Source organism: Rattus rattus, chromosome 16, assembly GCF_011064425.1.
Source record: "Rattus rattus isolate New Zealand chromosome 16, Rrattus_CSIRO_v1, whole genome shotgun sequence".
Taxonomy (NCBI): domain Eukaryota; kingdom Metazoa; phylum Chordata; class Mammalia; order Rodentia; family Muridae; genus Rattus; species Rattus rattus.
Window position 1 is genome coordinate 11011559 of NC_046169.1, and position 21369 is coordinate 11032927.

Sequence of the window (21369 nt, forward strand, 5' to 3'; positions counted from 1 at the left end):
TCTTCTGCCCAAGTTGGGTTGTTTCTACTTCCTTTCCTCTTCCTCTTCCCCTTCCACTTCCCCTCCTCCTCCTCATTTCTTCTTCTTCTTCTCTTCCTCCTCCTCTCCTCCTCCTCTCCTCCTCTCCTCCTCCTCTCCTCCTCCTCTCCTCCTCCTCCTCCTCCCTCCTCCTCCTCTCCTCCTCCTCCTCCTCCTCCTCCTCCTCCTCCTCCTCCTCCTCCTCCTCCTCCTCCTCCTCCTCCTCCTCCTCTTCCTCTCCCATTGCCTGTACCATGAGTTCCCATCACAGCAAGGCCCAGGTCTTGATAGGCCATGATTACATTGTATGAACAAGGCAGTTTCCTGGTCCCTCGAGAGACTCATGCTACTGAAGAAATATCTTATTCTCATTGAACAACTCAGAGGCTCGGATAGATCTGTGTCATTTGCCCAAGAATCGTCTAGATTTCAACTCAGATCTGTTTGACCCCCAAACCCGAGTTGTTTCCCTATGGTTGAGGTAGAAACTTCGGGAAGAGCCAAGTAGTATTTTTACCCTTTGAGGGCTGTGAACCTAGGAGTCAGATTGATTTCAGTCAGCATTGACTGTTATGGCAAAATTACTCCAGTTCAGACTGATGAAGCTAGTGGTTCTCAGCCTATGAGTCATGACCTCTTGCGGGGGGGGGGGGTGGAATGACCCTTTCACAGGGGTAACCTAAGACCCTCAGGAAACACAGACTATTTACAGTATGATTCATCACAGAAGCAACAAAAATAATTTTATGATGGGGGTCATCACAACATGAGGAACTATATTAAAGGGTTGCAGCATTAGGAAGGTTGAGAACCAGTGGCTTAAGTCTATAGAGAAAGACGTATCTGTTTCAGCAAAGCTTTATCTCTAAGAACAGGTAGTGGGATGGCTTTGGTCCTTAGGTCAAGTTTGTAGATTCTGCCTGGAGGCAATAGGAAAGAAAAGGGGTAGATGAGTGGGGGCAAACCTGTCAAGGATAGAATCCAGGGTCTACTGGCTCTTCAGCAGAGCCTCATTACTGTAAAGCTTTGGAGCCTACACACCTAAGATAGAAGAGAAAAGACTACAAAGAAGACCCTGTGGCTAGGGTGTGGCTCAGTGGTAGAGTCCCTGCCTAGAATCCCCAGTGAGGGGCTGAGGTGTGGCTCAGTGGTAGAGCCCCTGCCTAGAATCCCCCAGTGAGGGGCTGGGGGCATGGCTCAGTGGTAGAGCCCCTGCCTAGAATCCCCCAGTGAGGGGCTGGGGGCGTGGCTCAGTGGTAGAGCCCCTGCCTAGAATCCCCTAGGGGAGGGGCTGGGGGCGTGGCTCAGTGGTAGAGCACTTTCCTAGAACTGCCCAGTGAGGGGCTGGGGACATGACTCAGGAGTAGAGAGCCATCTTCCTTTCTTCTCTCTTCTATTGCTATGTCTTCCTCTGTGCACTAAGACTGACTCATGACAACAATTAGCTTGCTTCCCTCTGAGGTCAGAACCTCAGCTAATGACATCCTCTGGGATGTCTATAGGGACAAGGAGCTCTTGGGGGACACTCATCCCATATTCCTGATACAAGACCTTGTCTTGTCTACACACAGCATGAGTAGACTGACTGGCCACTGGGACCACTTGTGGCCACTGTACCTAGGATACACAGGTTTGTGGTACCTGTGATGTCACTACAATATGCTGGGTTAAAGGTTACTCAGGCACTGTGAACCTGGGGGTAGCGAACCTGATGGGATAGTGGGGCCCTGGGATGTGTGGTAACTGCGTTCATTACCCATGAGCAACTGCCACTCTCTTCACTATGCACACATATTCTAACTAGCACAGTTCTGAATCCTTTTAATTTCACTTAATGGGCTCTACGACTGTCTTAATTTGCCACAAGAGGGAGCTGACACAGCCAGAAGTGTGCTTCTTTTCTTCTCTTTCCAACCAAGAGTTATTTTAAAACCTGTAGGAGTAGTGGAAAGGTAAAACCCATATTTTACATTGCGGTTTTTGTTCTCATTTAGGGCTTTGTGTAGCCCAGGCTGACTGCAAATTCACTATGTAGGTGAGGATGACCTTCAACTCCTGATCCTCCTGCTTCTTCCTCCCAGATGTTGGGAACAATAGGTGGATGTCATCACACACAGCTTATGTGGTGGTTAAGAGCATTTGTTGCTCTTGTGGAGGACCCAAGTTCTGGTCTACCATCTATATCAGGTGGCCTATGACTCCAGCTCCAGCGGATCTGGTGCCCTCTTCTGGCTCCCATAAGTACTACACTCAAGTGCACAGATCCACATACTAGCACACACAAAGACACAACTAAAAACTAATGAATAAAACCAGGGATGGTCTGGTGAGTGAGACCGCTTGGCAGGTAAAGGCTCTTGTAACCAAGCCTGATGACCTGAGTCTGATCCCTAGGACCCACATAGTGGAGGGAGGGAGAGGACTCCTGGAAGTCGTTGCCTGACCTTCATAAGCACACTGTGGCACACGTGTGCCCTCCACACACAAAATAAACTTTAGAAAGTCCTAACTTTTTGGAGTTGCAGCTGTGAAGTAACTGACAGCAGTTTCAAGGGACTTTGCTGTCCTCTACAGCACCTGCTGTGTACCTCAAAAACCAAGGAACTCCACTGGGCCTGAGTGACAGCATACACCAAGTGTGTCTGCCTCTGCTCTTCTAGGAGCCAAAGACACTGCTAGTGGACACTTAGTACTGAGTCCCCATTAAGTGGAGGAGGGCAATCCTAGCTCCTCTCTAAAGAACTTAAAGGCTACTCCTTGTATGTGCACACATGCATGCATACGTAAGTGTGTGTGTGTGTGTGTGTGTGTGTGTGTGTGTGTGTATGTGTGTGTGTAGGTCAGAGGACAACCTTTAGTGTTGTTCCTCAGGCACTGTCCAACTTGAGTTTTTGTGACAGGGTCTCTCTCTGGCCTGGAGCTTGCCAAGTAAACTAAGTTAGGCTGGATGGCCACTGCGCCTTAAGGATCAAGCCTGTCTCTGCCTCCCTGGTGCTGGGATTCGAGCACATGCCACAATGGTAAGCTCTTTGTGTGTGTTCTGCGGATGGAACTTGGGTCCTCATGCATGCTCAGCAAGCCCTTTACCCACCAAGCCATCTTGCTAGCCCTGATTTTGCACGGCACTGAGGATAGGTAACATGCTAGAGACTTAGCTATTCTAAGCCAGTGCTCTACCTGAGCTATGCCCCTGCCCCAGGGTGGCTCTCGCTGAACTAAGATTGACAGCGCGTCAGCAGGGATGTGAGCCTCTGCCTCGGGCTGTGAGCAGCTATGAGTGGTGCAGGAACATGTCGCCACAGCTTCTTCATAGTAAACTGCAGGAAAACCTGTTGGCAGTGACCGTCTGAGCGGTCTGCATGGAGAACACTGCCAACCCTACCACAGGATGTGAACAGACGCCAGCCAGTTCCTGAAGCGGGAAATGGGAACAGGAGGAAGGCCTCAGCAATCCCTAAATCAGTTTGTCATTTAATTCACTTCCCATCAAAATCCCAGAATTTGCCTTTTCTGGGCTTGCCAAAGTGATTGTCAGGTTCATAAAATAGCTTTGAAATTTTGGAAACCAAGAGCACGACCAGAGTTGCTAAGCATGAGCCATGTGTGATGGCGCAACGCGGGCGGCTGGCACAGGCCAAGGAAAACCGGCCACAGACTGGTCCATGCGTAAGAAGAATTCAGCCATGGCTGAGACTCATAACGAGGAGAGAACCTGTTGGTGGGGAGTTGGTATCAAGGTCAGGGTAGGAGACAGCTTCTAGACCATTTGGAGGAAGCTCACTTTCTACCAAACAGCGCCCTCCAATTCCAGACCTCAGTGGTGTGGAGTGTTTGCTGAGCACACAGGGAGCCCTGGGTTCCATCCAGGCATGGCGGGACCCAGACACAGTAGCACATGCATATGATCCCAGCACTTGGGAGATGGAGGCAGAAGGATATGGAGTTCAAGGTCCTCCGATCTCGGTACATAGTGAGTTTCAGGCCAGGCCAGTCTGGGCTCCATAACATTGTCTCAGATAAATAAATATGAGTCGCATGCTGTTGGAGGTACATGTTAGAGACTTAGATATTCCAAGCGACTGCTGCCTGAGCTATGCCCCTGCCCCAGGGTAAATCTTATCCCGAACTGAGCTCATGCAAGTATCGTGGATGAGACTCTTCCATTCAAGTCTTATTTGGAGCTGGGTTAGGCCTCCTGTGGCCTGGATGTTGACAGACTTATTTTTCTTCCCAGCTTGTAACATTGGCGTTCAGACACAGGCCTCCGTGAAAAGGCATCTACAAACCACCTTTTCCCTGAGGCTCACAGAGGTAAACATTACATATTTGATCAAGAGGGGACCCAGAGAGAACATCTACTCTCCAAGCCCTATCCCCTAGCTGACCAGATGCCTCCGGAAGCTCACATGGGAGTTTCGAGCATGCTAAGCAAACACAAAGAGGGCATATGCCAGGCCAGGCAATCTCCAGATTCTTTCTGTGGGCAGATGTGCCAGGAGCCTAGCTGGGATATAAACCTGAGTTTCCTCACTGTGGTTCACAGATTTCTTTACCATGCCACAATGCTCAAAGGCTAGAGCTCAGAGAGGTTGAGTACTGTCCTCGAGGTCACACAGCCAGCAAAAGGCAAGGCCATCACTCAGGCATACAAGTTCACTTATTAAACTACAGCTAGCTTGGCTTCCATAAAAGCCTCTGAGCACTTTAAGCTGACTTGTGTGCAATGCTCGGACGGTGGTTATAATAGAGGAATAGGTAAGTGAGATGGATCAGCAGGTAAAGGTGCTTGCTACCAAGCCTGATGACCTAAGTTCAACCCCAGAGAACCACATGATGGAAAGAGACTAGCTGTTGTCTGACCTCCACATGGATGTTGTTATGGGTGTGCACCTACACTCATGTACGAACACACATGTATGCACATACATATGTATACACACACATGCATGCATACATATGCATGCACACATGCATAAACACATCCACAACACACGAGAGTGAGTCCAGCTTGACTGCTGGCAGTCAGCACCATTACTACTGCTCTGGACCCTGAGCTTGACTGCTGCTTGACTATGAGGAACAGAGACCATCGATGACTAACTGGAAGGAATGCTGCGTTGGCCCACTACTTCCTCCTTCCAGAGAATTCTCCCCAGGATAGATGTGGAGCAAAGGGAAGTGAGTTGGAACCCGGGACTTATGTATATTGTTTGAGGCACAGAAGAGCTGCCTCTGGCATAGTGGTTGGGGAGCAGGTGACACTAACAGACAGCAGTGAGCACTTCTAGGGACACTGTAGTATGGGCAGGCATAGGCAGTAATAAAGTCTTTGCAGTCACAAGAGAGGGGTAGGGGAGTCAGACATGGATTCCTTCAGGAGGGCCGTACTGAGTCACACACACATGAAGCTGGTATATCGGTTTCTTCCCTTACTGGTGTGACAAATACCCTGACAAAAGCAACTTAGAGGAGGACAGTCTGAGGGCACACAGTCTGAGGGCACACAGTCCATCATGGCAGCAAAGGAATGCAGGAGCATGATGGTCACATTGTATCCACCACAGTCAGGAAGCAGAGAAAGAGAGAGAGAAAGAGAGAGATAGAGAGAGAGAGAAAGAGAGAGGTAGAGAGAGAGGTGAGAGAGAGAGAGAGAGAAGGGAGAGAGAGAGAGAGAGAGAGAGAGAGAGAGAGAGAGAGAGAGAGAGAGAATATGCTGGTGCTCAGCTCACTCTCTTTTTTCTTCCTTTTTTTTTTTTTTCAGTCTAGGACTGCAGCCTAGGGAATGGTGCCGCCCACATTTAAGGTGGATCTTCCCACCTCAGTTAACCTAATCTAGATAATCCCTCAACAGACAGAGGTATATCTCCTAGGTGGGTCTAGATGTTGTCAAGATGACAATCAAGATTAACAGTCACGGGTGTCCAGGTTTGAGGTGAGGAGAGTGGGAAGACCTGACTTTGAAGCAGTTGGATCTGTCTACTGTCTAAATTTGGATAGGTGACCTGTCTTGTCTAAACTTGCCTTTTTTCCTCATCAGAAACTACTGAGGATTATACTACAAATGTTCCTCTGGCTACACAGTGGGGCTCAGGCAAGTTCTCTTGCAGGCCCACAAGTCCCTTGTGATGGTTGAACAATAAATCCTTCCTCTCTATGATGGTCAACTCTACAGGAAATTTGGGTGATTCTGTCCCACAGGCTGGGGTCCTGGATTGAATAGAAAGGAGACAATGAGCTGAGCGTGACATCCATCTCTCTCTGCTTCCTGACTGTGGATACAATGCGACCAGCTGCCTGGCTCCTGCCTTGACTGTGGATACAATGTGACTACTTGCTTTCCCTACTGAGATTAGTTGGGTCCTCAAACTGTGCGCCAAATCAAACCTTCTTTTCTCAAGTTACTCCTATCACAGCAGTACAGCAGTAAGAAAACACACATACTGGCAAGTTTTTTTTTGTCATAGCAACAAGAAAATTAACAAACACAGCATCAACTTGATGAGATTGATAATTTCTTAGGTCAGTAAAGCTGCCTTTGGGTTTGTGTGCAAGGGCAGACAGCATTAACTCAAGGGGAGAGAGGTATCTAGGATGCATCTAGCACAGGCTGGGCTACCTGACAGAACACCAGGGAGGAAGGAGGAAGTCCATGATGTAGGCAAGCATTTTCACTTCCTCCATGATGGAAGATGCTCCACCCCTCCCCATTTAATGGATGGAAACTGGGTACCAAAATAAATTATTCCTCTTGAGTGTTCTTACTGTGAAGTGAGCGTCTATGCTTCTTGAAGCTATCTAATTGATTCTTATAGCCCTTGTCTTGCAGGGAGATGAGGGACAGGCTTGGAGCTTACCAGCCTCACCAACGAAGACCTCCACTGGTACACTGGCTGGGCTCTCACCGATGATGTTATAGGCAGTCATGATGACTTCATAGCGCCGGTACTTCTTCAGATCTACAGGGTCAAACACACAGGGTCAGCCTACAGATGGACCAGCTTCTATTAGATTTCCCCAGGCAATGGGGACGCCAGGAGAGGAGTAGACTGCTCTCTGGAAGACTAGGAAATGCCTTGGTCATGTCTCTTGACGTGGTTATCAATCAAATGAGACTAGTCCTCACAGCTGTGCCCAGGTGAAGGGCAACAAAGTACCCATGAGACGCTTGACTTTGTCTTGCAGCTTTCCCAGAAAAAGCCAGCAGATGAAGGCTTAGGCACTTACAAACTTCTGACCTCCTGTTTCTGCCTGCCAAGTGCTGGGATTACAGGCATGCACCGCCACACCTGGTTTATACCATGCTGGGAATGGAACCCCAGGCTCCTCCATGGTAGGCAAGCATTCCTCTACCAACTGAGCTACAGTCCCAGCCCTTGGGGTCAGTATTCAAAAGACAGAGTTTCAGTTCAGAGAGAAAGCAAGTGGACCACCACCTTTACACTGGTTAAGATGGGGGCTGGCTCAGCAGTTAGGAGTGCTTGCGGTTCCTCCAGAGGATCTGTAACTCCCATTCCAGGAGACCCAATGCCCTCTTCAGGCCTCCTTGGGCACCAGGGACACACATGGCACACGGACATACATGTAGGCGAAGTATCCATAAATTGAAAACATATGGTTGAGATTGTAAATTTTGGCCTATATATGTCACTATAATTGAGAGAGAGAGGGAGAGAGAGAGAGAGAGAGAGAGAGAGAGAGAGAGAGAGAGAGAGAGAGAGAGAGAGAGAGAGATCAAAGAGAGTCATAGGAGATATTTTGCCCTGTTTGACTTTCTCTTCCATGCCAGTCAGATGGGGTGCTAGACAGCACTACTGGAACCCCACCAGCCTCTGCCTCTAAGTTTCCCCCATGTGTGGACATGCTGAGCTATGGCCATCAAGAAGGGGAGCTCGAGCAATTAGAGCCAGGAATCCAGGCTGGTTTTGCTTGGACCTCTGAGAGATGGATGGGCAGCGATGAATCACTGCACGCAGTCATAGGGGGCCGAGGGGCTGTGCACTTACGTGTTAATTCATAGGTCGTTAATGTGGAGCTGCTGTTCACGGTCTTGAAGCTGCTTTGAGCTACAAGGGGTAAAGAAGGTAGTGAGTGCGAAGGGACATTATCCCTGCAAGCCACGTGTGGGATAGACATGAGGCACGCTGCAAGATAGATGGATGCTGTGATGTCTCCCACAGTTTCCTGGGCACTGTAGAGACTATGGGCTTCTCACTAGCTGCTGGCAGTTACCATACTTCTTCCTAACACATCAAGACACATCAGTCTTGTAGTAGTAGGGAGGTGGCCCTCTGATAGAGGGAAACAATTATAAGAGCATTGGCAACAGTTGGGGGGTGGGCACGAGTGAAGATGCAGATAGGTTTTTTTTTTTTCCTTTCCTCCAGGCCTTTTTGGGATACAGGTCTATCCACTGCCTGATGCTTGCAACCTGTGGGACTCTAGTCTGTGTTCTGGGACCAGGTGTGTGTGTATACCTGAGAGTCCACCAGGGACACGTTTATGTGTAGCTGGAACATGGGCCTCTGGTGGAAAAGATGGGGTAGAGAGGAAGCCTGTTGCATGCTGGGTGAGCCAACATCAGACATCTTCCTGGCCTGATGGAGGTGACCTTCAGGAAGTGCTGCCCAAGTTTTCCTTGACCCTGTCAGTCCCTCATCACAGAGATCCACATGCCTCTGCCTCCTGTGTGCTGGGATTAGAGGTGCAATGCCACCAGCCCTGGGGGAAACTTGTGAATTTTCTATGACACAATTTAGAGACAATCTCCTTCTGGAGATGGGATGGGAAGGCAGGGTATTAAGCTGCCTCCTTGGTAGTTGACTTTTAACAGAGTCAAGAATGGCTGTGGTGGTGGGGGCAGGCCCAGCAGAGATCAGGAGGTGCCCACAGATGGATTAGATGGGTGTGGCCTTCATGTTAGGCCAGTCTCCACACAATGTGCTCCTGGAAAGCTGGCACCTCCTTCAATCCAGCTTCCGAGTCTACCACCTTTACCTGCACCTCACTAGCCTCATCCCCAGCACACCCTGTGCCCGCTCCCTCACTGGGCCTTCCCCTCACTCCTTCCTAGCACCTCCCAGCATGCCTTCTATGGAGCATACAGACATGCAAAGCTCACTTGTGAACATCCCCCAGGACAGAGGAGCACTGCTCACCCGTGAGTTCAGCACGTAAGGCAGAGGGGCTCTTGAGTGTCTTGGGCTCAGGGCTCAGGCCTGTCTCGGACTCCAGCTCCCGGTAGTAGATCCTGTAGCCTTGCAGAAGGCCATTCAAGCTCTCATCCCGGGGAGGCTGCAAAGACATTTGCAGAGACATTGTATACTCAGCCATTTGGGGATGTTTCCAGAATCAGTATACGTAAGTCGGTAACCTCTACCCTGATATAATTAGCCCACCACGAAGAGTCACTATTTTGAGCCCACGGTTCTTTTTCCGAATCATTTTTCCATTTATTTTATTATGATGATTATTTTTTGTGTGTATATGTATACACAAGAATTTGTGCGTGCATGTATGCACACATGTGGGCCATGGCATGAATGTGGATGTCGAAGGACAATTTCCAGTTGATATTTTTCCTCCTACCATATAGGTGCTAGGGTTCAAATATAGGTTGTCAGGCTTGGCTACGAGCACCTTTATCTGCTGAGCCATTATGCAGGCCCCAAGCTAACAGTCCTTGATTGTTAAAAACAAAGGAGGAGAGCTGGTGAGATGTGTAAGTTGGCAAAGTGCTCACCGTGCAAGCACTAATACTTGAGTTCAATTCCCTGAACCCCAAGGTAAACAGCTGGGCAGGGTGGTACCTGCTTATAGTTCTGAACTGGGGAGAAGGGAGACTGGAGGATTCCCTGGGGTTTGTTTAGACAACTTGGTGAGCTACAGGCCAGTGAGAGACCTGGTATCCAAAATCATTGTAAACATCTACTAAGGTACACCTGAGGCGCACACACACACACACACACACACACACACACACACACACACGAGGGAAAATATGGACCATCCCAGGCTCAGAGACAGCTGTGGAGACCTGCTCAGACCTTGTATGTGCTACGAGAGCTGCTAATCTTAATTGCCAACTTGACTATGTCTGGAATCAACTTAAATCCAAGCACCTGGGTGTGTCTATGAGGGGTTTTATTGATTGCATCCTTTGAGACAGGAAGACTCATCCTATACCTTGGCTTCACCGTCTGGTGGCATCCCCACATAAAAGGACATGTAAGATGCTTTTGCGTTTTGCCTGCTTGCCCTCACTCTTGTTGGCAAGTTCATCTATCCGGCTGCTGAGGCACTCCTTCACTGGCGATAGAATGGACTTCTTTGGGATTCCGGCATAGACTGAAGACCAGCAGTTCTCTAGGAATCCGCTGAGACTCCAGCCAACAGATTAGAGCTGCTGAGACATCCAGCCTTGTGGACTGAACAACGCCCAGATACTTGGCCTTTTTTTTATCAGGAGACAGGCATTGTGGGACTACCCAGACCCCAGCCCATAAGTCACTCTAATAATATTCATTTTTTTGTTCTGTTCTTTTAGAGAACCCTAGCTGATACAAGAAGACATGAGTTCTTATCCTATGTCCAGCTCAACTCCTTGAGGTGAGGCAGGAGAGCAAGGTGTGGGCACAGATGAGGAGGGAGCTTCTCTGCACTGAGTGAGCCTAGAAACAGTAAGGGCACTGGAGAAACATCCTCAAACAGCACCCTTATTCAGGCCTCTTTTTCCCCCCTTCCGGATAGAATTAGCTAACAGGAAGTCACATTGGTTTGGGGAGGTCCTTAATCCAATAGCTGGTGTCTCCATAGGAGGGGGACATCTGGACTTGTGGACACATAGAAAGAATGCCCTGCAAACATGGAGAGGGAGACTCGAGTGGCATGTTTATAAGCTAAGGGGCACAAATGGCCATCGTCAACCACAAGACACTGGGACCTGTTAGGGGTGTGCCTTCCCTGGAGGAACAGTGTCCTGTTGCCACCTGGCCTTGGACTTCTAGCCTCCAGAACCAATTGATGACCGTGAAGCATGTGTGATGGCCATTCAGGGAAACCCTGCTGTCAAGTCTCTATGACACAGACCCAAAGACCAGAGGGTCTACAGTGGCCTCCACAGGCCCCGGGCAAGTAGTACTTGCTCCTTGGTCAAATGCTCTACCCTCTAAACCACAAGTTGAGAGGTCTGGGAAGCCAGGAAGACATGTCAGTGACAAACACGAATATACACTTATGGGCTGGGAGCACAGCATGTGCGTGGAGCTGAAGATGCTGCTGGAAATGGAATTTATAATCATACTAGGGACCCCAGGAATGCTGTGCAGACTGCCCAGCAGCTCCCAGCCACCTTTCTCTCTGTGCCTCAAATGTGCGTGCAGCACCGATGGCCAACGGGGGTGGAGATGTGCAGCCGGGGATGCTTGCAGGATCTCCATGCCTGCTGTCAGAGTGTGAGCAGACTCCTGACACCAGCCAGAGTTGTGACATATCCCAGAACTTCTACCATATGCCATGAAACCACAGAGGGGAATGCCCCTGCCTCAGCTTTGGTCCCAGACAGTGGGAAGCTGGATCTCAGTGTAGCTGGGCAGTTCATAAGACTCCTCCTTTCCCCTCTGACCCTTTCTGAGTAGTGCTGGCAGCATCCGGGGGCACCTTGCTGGCTCCATACCTGCCTTCCTTAGTCCCTAGACAACTAGGTCAGAGCAACGAACCCCAGTCCATGGACTGGGGTGTCAGATGAGTTTATTTGGTTCCTGTTTATCTCCTCTTAGGGTAGTCTGGTTTAGGCAACAAAAATATAAGATACCCAGCAAGATTTGATTATGAAGCACCATTGTCAAAATTGATCTCCCTAAACTCAATGCTAGTGCATTGTAACTGAAGCTTATTTACACACATGCACACACATGTATACACATATGTATGTGTGTACATGCTCATGTGCTGTTCGTATACATGTAGATGCTGTATGTGTGTGTATACACATGGAAGACAGGAGACAACCTTGGCTGTTCTTCAGGAGTCTACCCTGTTGTTTTTCTTTTCTTTTTTTTTTTGGGGCTGGGGACCGAACCCAGGGCCTTGTGCTTGCTAGGCAAGTGCTCTACCACTGAGCTAAATCCCCAACCCCTATCCTGTTGTTTTTGAAGCAGGGTTTCTCACTGGCTGTAGGCTAGCTGCCTCTGAAGGAGAGAAGAGTCCTCCACGACACATCCCATGGTATAGACAGTGACCTTCTGCCTAGGGTGGGCAGCCTGGCTGAAAAATGCAGCCTCCAGGTCCCAGGCCAGAATGTGTCTAGCTCTTGTGATGTTCTCCCTATGGTAGAATTCCAGAATGATCCACAGCCTAAGTCAGGGAACTTGTTCACTGAATGGCCATTTGTGTTCCCAGGCCCCAGTCTGTGGCAATGCATGGATGAGAATTCCTTTGCCAAGCAAGGGGCAGCAGGGATTTCCAAAACCCTGGGACAGCTTTGTCCTCCTTTCCTAGGTCCCTGACCAAGAAGCAGGGAGATTCGTGTCCCTGTACAGTGACTCTGATGGCTACAGCAGGAGCCTGCTCTTGCGGCTCAGATAGCACCACGTGGCCGTGCAGAAGGTTCTGGCACTGTCTTCACTCACGCTGGGGGAGGTGCAGATGGCAGGACTCTGTCTAGGCAGATGAGATGGCATGTGCTCCCGTTTCTGGGATCTGGGCTGACTGAAATCGGCAAGAAGGGAGGGTGAGTGGGCACATCTAAAGCTTGATGCTGGGCCCTGTAAGTGCCAGCCCAGCAGTCTCCCCTCAAGGGTCACCTTCAAAGCCTGCCTGTCAGAGGGAGGATGGCTAGAGCCCGGCCAATACGGCAGAAGATGCACGGGCTAGGGACGGACGGTGGGGGAGTGGTCAGGACTGGATTCTATTCACCCAAAATATCAACCGAACAGGATGCCCTTGCTGGGGTTGTGCAGCTGTCGGCAGCCCATCCCGCACCCCCAGCCTTTGAGTGTGCAATGTGACGAGAGGAAGCATGAAAGGTGGAGATGCTTCTAGTCATGTCAGAGGACGCAAAGGGAGGTCAAGCCCCTTCACTCAGGGGACAATAATGACCAGCACTAGGTGGGGTCACATTTGCTAGGTGGCTTCGGAAGCCCCCAGAGTCAGGTTTGTATGCCTTCCCAGCAAGTGTCTGCTGTCCGGGTTAGTGTCCCCCAGGGTGTGTGCTCAAGGCCTCTATCCACCCCCAGTTCCTGTCCCATTGCTGTGACACAAGACTCTGATCAAAAGCAACTCGAGGGGGAGAAAGAATACTTTTAGTTTAGACCTCCAGGTCATAGCCCATCACTCGGAAGTCAGGGCAGGAACTTTAGCAGGGACTTGGAGCAGAAAGAGAAATGCTGTCTGTTGCCTTGCTTTCTAGCTTGAGCTCAGCTTTCTTACACAGCCCAAGACCTCCTGCCCTGGAAAAGAAGCTGCCTGAACAGGCTGACTGCTCTTACACCAATTACCAATCAAGGCAGCCCTCACAGATGTGCCCACAGACCGGTGTGAAAGAGACAACCAATTAAGACTCTTTTCAGTGGCTCCCGGCTGTTAATGCTAACTAGGACAGGAGGCAGGGCCTAGTGAGATGCTGTGCCCTTGAAGGGGACTGAGGGACCCCAGTATCTTCCTCTTTACTTCCTAGCTAGGAGGGGAACGTTATGCATTTCTCAACAGAGGCTCTAACCAACAAGTCCTCAACTTTGGATTGGCACCTGCCTAGCTCAGTGGAATGAACAACCTTTTTTCTTTCTACATTAATTCTCTCAGATGTTTTGTTACAGTTCAGGATAGTGACTGACATAAGCACAGACAGCCTATTCCCCAGAGGCTGCAGCCAGTCCAGACCTGCCCATGGGCAGTTCCTGTGAGGCAGGGACATCACTCAGTCAGGGCCTGGTGAGTCTACAGAGATTCAGGGACAGAGCACTGCATTGGGTTTCGTTTTCTTTTTGTTCTTGTGGTTTGGTATCATGGTGAAAGTCAGACGGGCAGCCTTAGAAGTCTAAGTGCCTGCATGGTAGTTCTCCAGAACTCATGGGTCCAAAAGGATGAGCAATTCAGGTTCTAGATTTAAATCCTGGTACTGTGGCCTCCTCATCTGCTTCAACACTGAAGATAGGCCTTATAGCCTCTCTGGAAGGAGTTTGGAACCAGATCTAAGCCCTTAGCCTGAAGTTTAGTCCAGCACCTGTCCCAGGGTGAAAGGCTCTGTCACCTTGTGCTCAGTTCCACATCCCTACAGCAACTGAGACACACCCTGGTTACTGCGGGCGCTCGGCCAATGCTCATAGAGTCGAATTGAGCATGCTAGAGAGTGGGGAGACCCCATCAACATGTCATTCCACCCTAGACGGGCCATCTGTATGGGCAGAAACCCAGAGAGACAAGGAAGCCTTTCTAATGCTTTCTTCTTCTGCCCACCCCCTATCCAAAGCCCAGTGGCAGACTCAGAGTCTAGGATGGCTTTTCCAAAGTCCCTGTTCAAATGCAGGGAGTCACCACCCACTGCACAGGAGAATGATGCCCTGGGAAAAACCCAGAAGGGGTTGGCAGAACTGAGAGGAAGGGGTACTCGTGTTGAAAGGAGTAGCCTCTGTGGTAGTTAATCTCAACCGCCAACTGGAAGGGGTCTGGAACTACCAGGGAGATGGACTTCTGGGTGTGTCTGTGGGGGGTATCTTGATCAGGTTAATTGAGGTGAGAAGACCTGCCCACTGTGGGTGGCAACATCCCCTGGCTGGGAGCCTGGATTGCATTAGTGGAGAAAGAGGGCTGAGCAGAGGCATTCATTATCTTCTGCCTCCTGACTGTATTAGAAATGGTACAGGCTATTTCAGGCTCCTGCTACCCAGGCTTCCCTACCACGAAGGACTCACCATGAAGTGATCCCTTAAGTTGCTCTCGCCAGATATCTTATAGCAGTTAGAAAAGTAACTAAGAAAGCTGCCTGACAGGGCTGGGCTGGCTCCCATTGCTGCTGGCTTCTACTCAGTGCTTACTCTTTGTTTAGGTGGGGTTTGGGCTACAGAGCTAGGCTCTCCTCATGGTACAACAGGGACCTAGGATTCAGGATCTTAGGAGAGCATGAGGATATAAATCTGAATCCAGAAGGACTTCTGAGGTCCCTGAGTCTAGGCTTACATTCCTGTGACCTCCATATCTTAGAAAGCTGTGCAGGCTAAGTGTTTAGAGACTCACAGGAACCCAGATTGCCTTCATTTCAAACACAGCATTAAACACATAAAGTGTTCATCAGACTCTGTCTGTCCCTGTGACGAACACCTGTGAGAACGACTTGGAAGGAGGAAGGGGTTGTTTTGGGCCATGGGTCACTTGGCCTGTGGTGAAGGCAGCAGAATGTGGCAGGGGGGAGCACATGGTCACCTCACAGTGGACAGGGAGCTGAGGGAGATCAATAGGAAGAGGCAGGGCAGCCTTCAAATGGCCGCCCCGGGTTGGGGCATGCTCCATAGCATCATGACTGCTGTAGAATCACAAGGGCCCGAGTTCGGATCTCTGGCACTGATGTAAAATCCAGGAGTGACCATATGCACCTGTAACCCCAGCACTCGGGCAGGGAGGACAGTCAGGAAATCAATGGGGTTGGCCGCTAGCTACTACAGCTGCAAGCTCCAAGTTCAGCCAGGGACTCTGTCTCTAAATAAATGAGTGCCCTTAAGAGCAATAGAAGAAGGCACCCAATGCCCACCTCTGGCCTCTCAGTGTGCACAGGCATGCACAGGCATACACAAGCAGACACTTTTGAGTGTGCACATGCATGTGTATGTGTATGTATGCATGCATACGCACATGTACACACGCACACACACATGCACACATCACATGCACACACACAGGCACACATACATGTACATGCACACACACATGTACACACACATGCACACACACACATGTACACACACATGCACACATGCACACATGCACACACATGCATATGCACACACGCATGCACACATACATGTACATGCACACACACATGCACACACACACACATACACACACACACACATGGCATGCTCCTAGTTAACCACTTCTTATACCCAGACCCCTTCTTTCAAGAGCTCTACCATATCCCAACAGTGTCTTTGAGTTCTGGGCCCATCAACAGATTAGTCAGATCACTCATCCAACCATCTCCCAGAAGCCCCAAAGCTGGCAACTTGTGTTCTGAACCAGACATTCAACCCATTAGACTTTGGGGTAACATAACATTCGCATCATGACAGCCAGAAACTTTCCAGTTGAGTCTTTGTCTAGGCTGGGCCTTCTCTCTACCTTGTCCCCCTGGAGAAGGTCTAGCCACCTTGTCAAGTGTGTTTTATCCCTCAGGCACAGCTAGAAGCCTCTCTCCCTTGATTTCTCATGTTTCTGTGCATGGGAATGCAGGGGGAGAGAAAAGGAAATCAAACCTGGGATCTCAGCGGCACATGCCTGAAGCCCCATAGCCTTTGTCTTGGCCACCATCGTGATCACAAAAGACCTTTGCCAATAAGCATCAGGCCATGTCTGTGAGGAAGTTTCTAGAGTGTGCTGAGGTGGGTTGAACTGCCCCAAGGCTGCTGTCCTCACTATAAAGAGGACCAGCATTCGTTTCTGTTTCCTCACAGTGCGTGCAGTGCAAGCAGGTGTCCATGATCCTGCTGTCATGCCATCCCCACCATGGCTCACTGCACCCTAGAGCTGTGAGTCGGAACAAGCCTTCCCTCCATTATCTCAGCTTCTTCTCAGGTGTTTTGCCACAGCGAGGAATAACCAAACAACCCCCTTGAGGTATCAGGGTGGCTTTGGGGTCGTTATGTGGGATTGGTGCACAGAATGGCTCATGGGAACGGTTAATGCTGTCATCGGTTTGAAAGCCTCCTGTCCTGGGACAAGCAGTGCTCACTGCAAATCTGACACCACCCCCACCTGGGACACACATTCACATCCTTGGACGTGAGTAGAGTTAGACGCTACTAACGGCAAAGTTTGATCGGTTCCCTACGAAACCTGAAGCCCAACAGCTCGCAGCAGGGAAGGCATTGACACAGGCCCCACAGCCTTCAAATTACAGCCCATGTTTGTATTTTAAAAAAAAATCAAATTGCTAAAAAACCAAAAGGTTACAGGTGAGATGCTTCATGGGAAACGAGAATCTATATTTAAACCCAGCTTCTCTTTCTTCGTTCCAGTCTCCAATTTCCTAAATTACTCATAATTTTAATTGTGTTTGAATTGCCTGCTGGTTGACAGGCATTTACTTCTACAGTACATCGGACTGACCACCTCTTGTTCTGGGCTTTTTGAAATCTGTTTGTTCTATTGGACACTGGAGGGCACAGCTGATGAGCACATATGCCAAGTTCCTTTGGTACAGCTCTGTGCCACTTCACGGAGCTGTCCAGCGGTCATGGCGGAGGCTTGACACCTGGGCTGCTGTGGCCTGGGACTGGCAGCAGCTTATAGCCACAGCAACTTCATTCAGAGGAGAAGATGCACCCTGCCCGGAGCTCTCTCTGCCTCTCTGGAAAAGATGCACATCTCACTGTTGTCAGGCCAGCTGCCACAGCTACAAATAAAAAGCTAATTTTCTAGTAGAATCTGGCACAGTAGGAGTGGAAGCAGTCAGAAAGGCACAGAGAATTATGGGCATGAGAAGAAAACGAGCTTTTCACCCCAGAGTCTGGTTGAAGCCTTTCACTGGCAGAGAATCAATTCAGACCCAAGGAACATTTGCCTAAGGCAAATCTCCTAATTTGCCTAAGACATCTCCTCTCAGATGTAACCTGCAGTATTCCAGGAATCTCACTAGAAACCCCACTGACAGTGAATACACAAATAAAAACAAAACACCCCTAAACAAAACAAAACAACAAGAAAAAACCTCAACCAAGTCTAACTCCCTCGCACAGTCTTAGTGGCTCTGTTTCACTCTATTTGATTTCAGCCTGACCCAAGGCATCTCTGGAGTCCTCTTAGATCTCAGTTATCAAAGAGGGGGAACTAAGGTTGGGGAAGAGATGGCCTCTTAGAAATTCTCTAAGCAACAGAATTCCAGAATCTCCCAAAATATAGTCACTGTGAAGACTGAACCAGGACTCCTCTCTGGGAAGCTGTGCTCGCTCTGAGGTGTGTCTTGCTCTTTGCATGGTGCCTTTCTTTCTCCTTTTAATAGATTCCAATTCTGCGTCTCACTGGCTGGTCCTGAAATTATCTACACTTTTGCCAAGGCGCTGGTTTCATTTGACTCAAGATCCCTAAAAGAGTAAGGGACCTCCTTGGGTTGCTGTGCAGGTGCCAGTGTGAGCTGTATTCCCATCCCAGCAGCAATTGACCGAAAACAAAACAAAACAAAACAACAACAACAAACAGAAGAGGCCTTTCTCCCCTTCTCCTGGTATGCATGTTTGTGGAGGGTGAGAGGCACCGCAGCACCCAGGACTTTGAACTTCTGTTTGGAATGTTTCTGGCCTCCCATCACAGCCCCTGATGCCCAGTCAGGGTGGCAGCAGGCCTATAGGGAGTAAGGATGTGGAAGGTCAGAGATGAGCATCCAGGGCACCTGCTGTCCAGAGAGGCCTCAGTAGGGTCACAGTGACCCCTAGCAGGCTGAGGTCAAGGCCATCTGCTATTTGGCTCCTAGATATATTGGGGCAGACCCTGACTGATTCTCTTTTCTCCTGTCCTGTTCCCCATGTTCTGGTGAACCCACAGAAGGCTGGGGGCACAGGAGTGAGCTGGCAGTGTCACCAGGAAACATTTGGAAATATATTTTTGTTGCTTTGGAAGGCACCTGTCACTGAGTAGTGACAGTCAGTGAGGAGAGCTGTAATAGTCCCAGTAGGGACCTTTGCTGCTAGAGTCCTGCTCTCTGCTCCTGAAGGCGACAGCATTGGATTCCATTAGGTTGAACCTGCTTTTGTGCCTCAGTGGAGGTGTCATAACCTCTGAGAGTTACTACTGGCTGTCAACCTGACAGGATCTGGGATCACAGAGGAGACAGCTCTGGGCATGTCTGTGAAGAAGTTTCGAGCTTAGGTTATCCGAGGCAGGAATTCGGTCCCTAATGGTGAGTAGTATCTGTGTGCTGGATCAGGGAGACAGGGATCTGAGCACGCCATCCATCTGCCTCTGCTTCTTGACTGTGGATACAATGTGACTAGCTGCCTCCTGCTCTTGCTGCTACTCCTTTCCCATCCACCCCTTCTTCCCCTTGCTTAACTTGGTTCTTATTAGATACTTTGTTTCAGCTAGGAAGAAAGTAGATAATGTGAGATACAACCTAACACTTAGGTACCAAAAGACAACATGGTGCACTGGATGACCAGGACCCACAGGAGCCACTGGCTATCATACAAGTTGGGTGGTCCAGACGCATGGCCTGGCCCTATTTCTCTTACTCTTCTCAGTGCAGGCTCCAGGCTCTAGTACTCCTAGGGCTCTGCTCTGAATTGTCTATCATGCTTGAGGTATGGCCACATAGTTCTTAGGCCATCCTGCCCAGAGGGTCCTGTTCATTCATTTCCCAGGCCTTTACTGGTATCCTAGCCTGGGCCTGAAGCCCTCAGAGATGATCCTCTGCCACCCAGCAGGTTCCCTCTTCACTGGGTCATGTAAATAATTTTTAGAACAAGTTTCTAGGATGACCTATAATTCATGGAAACGGAGACACTCCCATAAGACTTCCCTTTTCTGTGTTGTTTTCCCACCTCAGGTTATTGTAACGGTACTGAAAGTCTGACCCGCTCAGCACAGTGTCATTGAGGTGTCTTCAGACCTGCCATTTCCCCTGACACCACTATCATCCTTAAGGAAGACGCTCACATCCACTTGGTCCACCCTCTTTATCCCCAGCACACCGTGACCAACCTTGGGCTAACCAAGCCTTCCTATAGCTCTCTGTGCATGGCCCACAGTATCAGTTCTCCCTCAGACCCTCAGGGTCTTTCGCACTTTAGCAGGACAGCCCTAGGTTCTGGCATCTGGAGTCTCCCTCACTGGCCAGCAGCTCTGCCTCTCCCCTCCTCCCATCCCTGTGCTCTGCAAGCCCATTGGTCAGAGGGCAGCCTGTAGCCCTAGAGATCTGAATACTTATTTCTTCAGTGCTAGACCTTGGGGAGCCCCAACCCTGGGCCAGCCAGCCCTCTCTTGCAGTCATTCCTCAGTTGGGGGTTCTGTCTAACTCAGATAGGCAGTTACATAGTGGCATATGTGTGGCTTGTGTGTGGACTCTACGGTTGTCTTGGTTGAACCGGAAGCCAAAGCATGCTTCAGAAATAACTGAGTGCCCCTGGCTCTTACCTGCCACTGGATCAGAACTGAGGACGTGGTGTGCGGTGTGGCTGAGACAGATCCTGGTGGCTCTCCTGGAACTACAGGGCAGCAGACAGAAGAAAGCAGGGTTAGAATGGCTATGGAGGGCTTCAGATGCCCTTCGGTGTGGGAGTGGTCTTCCTCTCTTTGGCTGTCATTTGTCGGCCTAATGTAGCTCCCACATGGCTCTACTCCCTTCACCGTGCTGGGGCATTTAGATGAGGTGGGATCCCCCATGAGCCCCTCAAGACACCCACAGTACTCTGGGGGCTCCTGTCCAAGACCCCTCTTATGCTTCCTTTCTGCCCTCTCTAGATCACATAGTCCTGGCTTATCTACCAAGCTGACCTTCTATGTCTCCTCTGCTGTGCCCAAGTGCCTGCCCACAAGAGCCAGTTCAATAAGTGCTTATGGAGATAGGCAGGGTTGGGCACGTTCCTTCACCCCACATGTGTACCAGGCTCTGTCTACTTCACATCTCAGATTTGTCCCTGGCTGATTCTCCTCTGAGTCCTCCAGACCATCCACACTTAGCCATACAGGTGGACACCAGTGTCACCCTCTAGGCCAGTGGTTCTCAACCTGTGGGGGTTTAATGACTCTTTACAGGGGCTGCCTAAGACCATCAGAAAACACAGATATTCACATTAGGATTCACACCAGTAGCAAAATTACAGTTATGAAATAGCAATGAAAATAATGTTATGGTTGGGGGTCACCACGACATGAGGAACTCTACCAAAGGGTTGTAGTATTAGGAAGGTTGAGAACCGCTGCTCTAGACCTCTTACTGGTCTGTGGCCAATGTGGACCTTAATCTATCCCAAGAACCCTGGGCAGTTGATAAATATCAGGCTAATAAGAAATGTGGATCAGGCAGTGGTAGTGCACACCTTTAATCTTAGCACTCAGGAAGCAGAGGCAGGTGGATCTCTGTGAGTTCAAGCTTAGTCTATAAAATGAATTTCAGGATAGCAGGACTATTACACAGTCCTTGAAAAACCTGTC

The 21369-nt window shown here is 49.7% G+C and overlaps 1 protein-coding gene across 1 annotated transcript in view; it reads right to left on the reverse strand.

Moving 5' to 3' along the window:
- Sdk1 (sidekick cell adhesion molecule 1) overlaps positions 1-21369 on the reverse strand; it is a 429935-nt gene that overhangs the window by 63770 nt on the left and 344796 nt on the right. The window contains 4 exon segments of the mRNA XM_032887198.1: positions 6873-6974; positions 8022-8081; positions 9174-9309; positions 20350-20420. Of these exon segments, the coding sequence (XP_032743089.1) occupies positions 6873-6974; positions 8022-8081; positions 9174-9309; positions 20350-20420 (369 nt within the window).